Source organism: Protobothrops mucrosquamatus, unplaced genomic scaffold, assembly GCF_001527695.2.
Source record: "Protobothrops mucrosquamatus isolate PMUCROS unplaced genomic scaffold, P.Mucros_1.0 scaffold1, whole genome shotgun sequence".
NCBI lineage: Eukaryota > Metazoa > Chordata > Lepidosauria > Squamata > Viperidae > Protobothrops > Protobothrops mucrosquamatus.
Window position 1 is genome coordinate 6,289,914 of NW_015386388.1, and position 9,176 is coordinate 6,299,089.

At 38.0% G+C, this 9,176-nt stretch overlaps 1 protein-coding gene across 1 annotated transcript; it reads left to right on the forward strand.

Moving 5' to 3' along the window:
- Positions 1-298: 298 nt before the first annotated feature.
- Positions 299-7,531, forward strand: LOC107303028 (protein FAM71A; the record flags this gene model as incomplete). The annotated part of the gene is made up of 4 exons (XM_015832208.1): positions 299-304; positions 566-762; positions 2,275-2,533; positions 7,236-7,531. Coding segments are annotated over exons 1-4 (758 nt in total), but the record flags the coding sequence as incomplete, so codon positions are not given.
- Positions 7,532-9,176: the final 1,645 nt, after the last annotated feature.

Here is a 9,176-nt window from a genome sequence, read left to right on the forward strand (position 1 = left end):
TCTCATTTGTCTTATCTTTAACTTAAAATTTTGTACTGTTCTTATTCTGTGTAAAAAAAACTGCTTTAGTAAAAATTCTACATCTATCTATCTATCTATCTATCTATCTATCTATCTATCTATCTATCTATCTATCTATCTATCTATCTATCTACCAGTAACAAGTTAAAATTGGCATTGTTCGAGAACCAGCCTTCTCCCCACTGTGTACATTTTACAAGCCATCATCTTCTATCTTTTTTTAACTTCTATTATCTACCCCACCCTAATGTGTTTGGACAATCGCCCTTGTACCACCATGGATGTATCGATTTTGCTTTTATTTTCACATCTTAAGCTTTTTCTAGTAGCATGAATCATTTGGTGGGTTGCAAACAGACGCTATAAACTGCCTAGAGTCTGTCTGGATTGAGGTGGAAAATAAATTGCATAAATAAATATAAACCATTGAGGGTTAAATATTTTATATACAGTATTATGACAATAATAAATTCTTTTAATGTATCTGTAATATATTTAAATACAATGTAATATTAATATCAAAAACCTTTATCATGTAACTTAGATCAACAAGGAAGGTAAACCAACTGACGTCCACAATAAGAAGAAAATCATTACACTTGGAGTCACTTCTACCATTCACATGCAACCAGTCCCTAATACCCTGCTTCTGGCAAGCGCTATTGTTCCACCTGAAGAACATATTTTGAATTCCACATCCTTATTCCATCAGCACACTGAGGGGAATTTGGAACTTAAAAGGTGAGTCTTTCAATATTATCACAATCATGTCCAGATGATAACATTCCATATTGAAGTCATTCTAAGATAGTAACTTCTGAACTATCATCTTATCATCTAGCCTGCTAAGGACCTCCTTGCCCCTAATGTTCTTCCCCAAACTCTATCTTTCATAACCACATTGCTCAGTGCATGCGGTTCTTTCCTTTTACACAAAAACAACAACAAAGGTGATTTTGTTCTAGTCATGAGCCAGTACAAAATACCTATTTTTAATATACAATATGACTGAAAGGAATACACCAGTGCTTAATCCGAATTAATAATTCCTGAATCTATATTCAGAATTGGGTTAAATACCTACCATTGGATTGATATAATATTGTTACAGGGTTATAATGTGTTAACATAATACAAATTTGAATTGGATGGAATGATAATAGAGCAATTTCTCTTTATAGAAATTCAATTTTATGAATTGTAAATCTTGTAAAATCTTGTTTCATGCCTTAGATTGCTCTAACTGAAGAAAATTAACTTTTTCTCTATTCTTCTGTAATTACAGTATTTTTGCCTTTATGACCAAATAATAGGAGAGTGCAGAATTAATTAATTAATTAATTAATTAATTAATTAATTCTGAACTCTAATCCAAACTCCCTTTAGCAACTGCAGACTTTTGAAATAAGGAGATCCAAAGTAAAAAATTTATTAGGAACTCAAATACAATTTTCATAAAACAGTTTCCTAAAATTTTGCACATACCTTTTTCAAAATACTGTATACCCTGTTAAAACTATACATTGAATGGAGTAAGAAGATAACCTTGTTATAGATAAATAGGATCTGCAGCTTAGGCAAAAGGGGCAGAATCATTTTTAACGTCTACAGCAAGATAACATTCTGAAGCTATATCTCCCTCATATACTGAATTATAAAGAGAAGGAAGAGATACAGAAACAATGAGAGTTGCAATTGATGTTAGCTTCACTAACTAATGTTATACTAGAACAGCTAATCAACTATTAGGCTAAAAACACATTTATTGGGACTGAATATAATAATGGAATCTTGAAAGTTTAGGGTCTGGAGTACTTGGTACTTTGTGGGCTTGGTGACTTTTTTGCAAACCTTTCATTACCAAACTAGGTAATATCATCAGTGCTTAACTCTGAACTATTAAAATATTCTCTTATATCGGTGTTCTGTATTTCTTTCTCCTTCTTGTTTCAGTGAATTAGATAGCACCTGCCTGAGCTACTTCTGAATATTGTCTTGTTGAGGATTTAAAAATGTTTCGACAAATTTTGTCTAAGCAACAGATTCTGTATCTCTCCATTAGTTTACTCGCTAAAATACTGAAGCACAAGATATTGATCTATATCAACACCCATCTATTAAAATATGAAGATGAATCAGCTGACCATAATTAATAAGGGAATCTGAAATGCTTTCCTACATGTGAACCTTTTAAATACTATCTTGAGTGCATGAATGTTATTCAATGTTTCAAAACCATTTTGTATCACATAGGTTATTCCCTTTGTCCTTGGTCAAGATCTCAGTTCACAGCTTGGAAAAGAAGCAGCTGAGACTTAAACTAGTCACAGGCCGCACGTACTACCTTCAGCTGTACCCTCCACCACATCAGCAACTAGACCTTTTCAGCGGCTGGATCAAGCTTGTGCAAATACTACGACCATCTTCAGAAATAAATTCCAAACAGCAGAAGTTGGAGAACAAAAAATTGAAGAATCCTGGTGCACCTCCAGTTCCACCTCTGAAACCTAAAGTGAGATCCCCTTCAGTGATATTAATTCTGAAGTCCTGGGAATTATCAGGGAGCACAACAAAGAGAAAAGAATCTTTCATTTCCCTTACTGGAAATGAATGGACCCCTTACTTACAGATATATATTTAATTTCCAGAAAATGGATCTTTGTTTCGAAGCACATAACTTTCTGGTACGATTGGAATCAGTTAATTGCTCCAGGAATGTACCTGATTTGAGCAAAGATCTCAAGGCCAGCCAAATTTGCATTTCCACACAAGTCAACTGGTCTTCATCTTTTTCTCTCCCATCAAAAACTGTAACAAAATTTGAGGCAAGGCACTCACTTAATATGCAGAGTTACTTCTCATACTGCACGATACTGTTTGCAAAAGAATTAAGTAGCAGAACAGATATAATGTACTCTAAAGTTGCAAAAGAACAATAATGGAAGAAGGCTATCTCCCTTTTGTCCTGCTTATGAATTTTCTGACTGCATCATATCATTGTTTTCCACAAAACGCTGAACTAGATAGATCTTTGACTTAATCCAGCAGGATCAGTGGTGGAATTCAGATATATGAACAACCAATTCTCTGTGTGGATGCCACTTCCAGAACTCCATTCTGGGCCTGGGCAACAAAAAATTAGCTACCAGTGCGAACTGACTGAATCCCACCATTGGGCAGGATGCTTCCTATGTTCTTAAGCGACAGTGGTATTGTAGGCGAGAGATATACTTCTTTTATATATTGCTAGGAACAGGGGCGAGGCTGGACTAAGTTCTCTGTCTAAGGCAAAGAACAATGCAGGTAGTCCCTGGTTAGTAATTGGCTTGTTTAACAGTCATTCACAGTTACAATAGTGATAAAAATGTAACTTTATGAGCAACACTCAGATTTATGATCATTACAGATCTGTAAAGAAAACGGAATCACAATTGTGGTTTCTCTCACTGACCATTTCACTTAATCAGTGTCGGTCCTGATTGTGGTCACTAAATGAAGGTTATCTGTAACCTTCTTGTGGCAATAAGCTTTTTTTGTTTTTTCAGGAATCACCATATTGATTAGCCAGTGATAGCATAGTGTCACCCAAGTCAAATTTTATGGTCTTCATTTAAAGGGATGCAGTATTATGGCATTTATTTTTCTCCCTAAACCCACTCAACTTAGAAATAAGCAACTCAAAATGGGGAGTAAACATTTTAGGAGATAAAATAGATGCCTTCAATTCCTGCAAGGCTCAATACATTAATTGCACACTTTAACCTTCCTCAACTCCCAAAAACCAGCAGAAAGGGTGTTGACCTTACTTGAAAAGTACTGTGAGACTTCTGGGATCTGCAAAGACATAAAGTGACACAATACTATCTCATACAACAGCTGAAGTAGAGGCAAAGGAGATTTTAAATCCGTTTCCTCTGTGCTTGTATATACATATAGGAGTTGGCAGCTGAAATACATAAAGAGTCTTAACAGAAACTGCAATTTGTCCTGCTGGAGAATGAATTAAACCTTTGCCTTAATCTCAGGTTAAAGTCATAGGCTGGGATGTTACAGATTAAATCTCAAATTGAGATACAACACAGAAAAATAGAGTTGGAAGGGATCGCAGAGATCTCTAGTCCAACCCTCTGCTTGAGCAGGAGATCCTATATCATTTCAGACAAATGGTTGTCCAGTCTCTTTTTGAAAGCCTTCTGTGATGGAATACCCACAACTTCTTTGGGCAAGCTATGTCATTGGTTATTTACTCTCCCCATTAGGAAGTTTCTCCTTACTTATAAGTAGTAGTTTCCAACCATTGTTTTTTGTCTTGCCTTTTGGTGCTGTGGAAAATAGTTTGGCCCCCTTGTCTTTGTAGGAGCCCTCAAACATTGGAATAGTCTTATCATGTTTTCCCCCCCAGTTATTTTTTTCATTAGACTAGACATATCCAATTCCTGTAAACATTCTTCATACCTTTTAGCCTCCATCCCCCTAATCATTTTTGTTGCTCTTCTCTGCACTTTATCCAGAGTCTCAACATCATTTTTGTATTGCGGTGACTAGAACTGGATGCAGTATTCCAAGTGTGGTCTTATTAAAACTTTGAAAAGCAGTATTAGAACCTCATGTGATCTTGATTCTATGACTTTATTAATGTAGCCTAGGATTATGTGGGCTTTTTTGGCTGCTGCTGCACATTGTTGGCTCATATTTAAGTAATTATCCCCTAGGACTCCAACAGCCCTGTCACAGTTACTGGCATTAGACTGGCATTCACCTAGTCAATATACTGGTATTCACTTAATCCAGGGGTGTCAAACTCACAACATCACGTGACGTATCGTGACTTTTTTTCCATTGTCGGCAATGGAGTGGACGCGGTTTCAGCATGACACATCCGGCCCATGGTCTGGCAGTTTGACACCCCTGCCTTAGTCTATACCTATGCAGTTGGTTTTTCTTACTTAAGTGTAGAACCTTACTTTTATCTACACTGAATTTTATTTTGTTAGATAGGGCCCAGTGTTCAAGTCTGTCAAGATCTTTTTGGATTTTGAACATGTCTTCTGGGGTGTTGCTATTCCTGCTAGCTTAGTGTTGTCTGTAAATTTGATGAGTTCCCCTTCAATTCCCTCATCTAAATAATTTATGAAGATATTGAAGAATATCAATATCTTAGTTTAGTTTAGTTTAGATTATTTATTTTGAAAATTCATATTGCCGCCTACTGACACATGGCAACTCAAGGCAGCTTACACAAATATAAAATCATCCTATAAAAGGAATAAAAAATAACAAGAAGAAAAATAATAAAATAATAAAATAATTACCCCACCCCAGCGACAACACACATTCAAACTAGCCATTTAATGGGCTCCATCTCACTCTGGGTTCCCCAGGCTCACTGGCAGAACCAGATCTTCAGTGCCTTCCGAAAGACTGCTAGAGTGGGGGGCAGTCTAATCTCTGAGAGGATGATGTTCCAGAGAGAGGGAACCACCACAGAGAAGGCCCTTCTTCTGGGTCCCACCAGATGCATCTCCTTAGGGGATGGGACCCACAATATTTCTTGCCTCCCCACTCTAGTAGGTCAGGTAGATGTGACCGGCAAGAGACAGTCCCTCAGATAACCTGGTCCCAAGCCATGAAGGATTTTAAAGGTGACAACCAGCACCTTGAATTGCACATGAAAGTAAATCAGTAACCAATGCAACTCCTGCAGGAGAGGTGACACATGTGCACACCAAGGTCTGCCCAAAATCATGTGGGTTGCTGCATTTTGCATCAACTGGAGCTTCCAGATGCTCTTCAGGGGCAGCCCCATGTAAAGCACATTGCAATAGTCAATACGGGAGGTTACTAAGGCATGAGTGATGATGAGTAGGGATTGTTGGTCCAGGAAAGGGCGTAAGTGATGCACAATCCACTGTTGCACAAAGGCTGTCCTGGCCAGGACTGCCACCTGCTCTTCGAGCAGGAGCCGCAAGTCCAGAACTACCCCCAGATTACTCACAGAGTATATTTGAGGCAGTGCCACCCCATCCAAGACCAAAGGTGGCAATTCTCCATGGGCCAAAGAACCCCAAACCCAGAGCCACTTGATCTTGCCAGGGTTCCGTTTCAACCCATTTCTCCCCATCCAGCCCCTAACAGGCTTCAGGAACTGTGAGAGGGAGGTAATGGCATCACTTAACTCACCACAGCTGAGTATCATCAGTATATTGATGATATCTCAGTCCATGGTGACAGATTATCTCACCCAATGGCTTCATGTAAATGTTAAATAGGAGAGGAAAGAGTACTGAGCCCTGCAGGAGCCGCAAAGCATTGGGCAAGGGCTGAATCTCTCACCTCCTTTAACACCAACTGAGAACAGCCTCAGAGGAAGGAAGTGAACCAGGATAGCACAAGACCCCTCACTCCCAACCCCCAAAGCCACTCCAGAAGGATACCATGATTGATGGTATCAAAACCCATTGAGAGGTCAAGTAGAGCAAGGATGGATGCACTACCCCATTCCACTCCCACCAGACATCATCAAAAGCACAACCAATGCCATTTGTGGCCCATATCAAGGCTTGAATCCTGAATGGTAGACATCTAGATAATCTGTTCCATTCAGAAACCTACGGAGCTGCCGTACAACCACCTTCTCAACCACCTTCCCCAAAAGGAAAGATAGGTCAGAAATTATCCAATAGGATGGAATCCAGTGATAGCTTCTTGAGAAGAGGGAGGACCACAGTCTACTTAAAGTGTTGAGGCACTACCCCCTCCTGTAGAGAAGCATTAATCACTGTCAGAGTCGACCTGCCTGTCACCTCCCAGGAAGCTTTCACTAGCCAGGAGGGACATGGATCTAAAACACAGGTGCTTGTGCGCACACTCCCAAGGATCCTGTCCACTTTCTCAGGAGCAACACTTTAACCTTCCTCAACTCCCCCAAACCAGCAGAAATGGTGTTGACCCTAGTTGAAAAATACTGTGAGATTTCTGGAGGCATAATGACATAACATGACACAATAGTATCTCATTCAACACCTGAAGCAGAGACAAAGGACATTTTAAATCCATTCCCTTTATGCTTGTATATAGTATTCAACAGTTGGCAGCTGAAATACATAAAGTGTCAGTATACTGGGATGTTAAGTCTCAAACTTACAAATTGTCTACTCCAGTTTATTATAGCAAATGGAAATTAAAATTCAATCTCCAAATATTCCTTTCCTCAGGGCCCACCTCCTCAGAGAGAAACTCAATATGCACCTGAAAAAAAGACAAAGAAAAAGAATAAAAAGAATCCCACTGCTCGAGCAAAGGAAACAAAAAAAGAAAATGATCCAACTGCTTTATTTTCTAAGAGCTCCCCTACTCCTGCAATCAAACCAACACATCTCAAAATAGAGAATGTTCATGAAGCCTTCTGTCATACAACCCCAGAGGAGCAGAACATCGCAAAAAAGTTAAAAGGGGAGAAAATAAAGAATCCTGGTCCTGCTGATGAAAAGGATAACTTGCATATTAACAGGTATGTGAAAATTAAACAGAGGTAGTGGGTTATATTATTATATTATTCTATCTCCCTCCTCAGAGCCTTTCAGCTTTACCCATTCTATGGGGCTATGGGGCCACAATAGAATTAGGACTTAAAATTGCAGGTGCGCTAGTCTCCTCCTTAAATGGGGAAGGCTCTCCTCTTCGAAATATAGCTGTGGTGCTCCAGAGCAGACAGGTAGACAGGCAGACAGACAGAGAGACACATACTGTGAAACAGTGGCCTCTGAATGCATATCAAGGAAACCCCGGAGATAGTCTATAGGCAACTCCACTATGTATCGACTACAGGCAGTCCTCGACTTACAACCACAACTGAACCCAAACTTTCTGTTGTTAAATGAGATATTTGTTCAGTGAATCTTGCCCCATTTTACGATGTTTCTTGTCACAGTTGTTAAGTGAATCACTGCAGTTGATAAGTTAGAAACCCGGTTGTTAAGTGAATCTGGCTGCCCCATTAACTTTGCTCATGAGAAGGTCATAAAAGAAGATCACATGATCTGGGAACACTGCAGCCATCATAAATATGAGTCCGTTGCCAAGCATCTGAACTTTGATCACATGATCATGGGGATGCTACAAAGGTCATAACTGTGAAAAACAGTTATAAGTCACATTTTTCAATGCCATTGTAAATTTGAACAGTCACTAAATGAACTGTATGAACTGTATGAACTGTTCATCTGTATGTAAATAGTCTATTTTTGAATTTGTAACTAAAGTAAATAGTTTCATATTTGGCATTGAGAATGTAATTGTGATGTGCTTTTTAACATTTTCGCCATATACTAAATAAAACTTAAATGCAAACCTTGAACACATTTTCACCAAATTCAAATGAAATTCAAATATAGTGATGTCTCTTAGGGATTGTGCAACACTGACTCCAAACTTTGTGAGTCAGAAAAGTAGATATATGGCATTTCATATGTGATAAAATTATACATTAGTCTTAATTTAAAAATGTGTGTGATCAGATCTCCTTATAATATTTACACAAACTTATTCATATAATATTTTGAGACTGATCACTAAACTCCATTTATTGGCTGCTGATAATAGGATGCTAAGTTCCATTTGTGCATGGTTCCTGACTCTAACAAATGTTCTTCTAAAGGGGAAGGTAAGATTTTTGCTATGGCTGCAATATTGACAATTCCACAGGCAATCTTAATATTCCCAGCCTACTGAAGGAGAATGAAATCTCTTTTTTAATGTATACTTTTTATTAAAACTTTTAATAGGGAAGAAAAAAGAAAAAGAAATAAAGTAAAAAAAAGTGCAAGGAAAAAAGTTAAAGAAAAATAGGAAAAAAATTAAAAAGTTAAATAAGTGAATTCCTGTATCCTTCACAGCAGTACTAAGTATAAATATATTTTAATCTGTCTCTAAAGTTACATCATATTACTAATCAAACCTGTCTAACCATCAAAATTGTAAGTCACAAGTTCATTTTTTTCCCATTTTTATGCAGAAGGTTCATAAGAGACTTCCAGTCTTTTCTCTAATCAAACAAGCTAATTTATCTATTTCAGAAAATCTGTCTGCCTCACAACCATTCTTCCATAGAGGGAGATCTTTCCATCTCCATGCATACAAGTAATCTTGCTATTGTG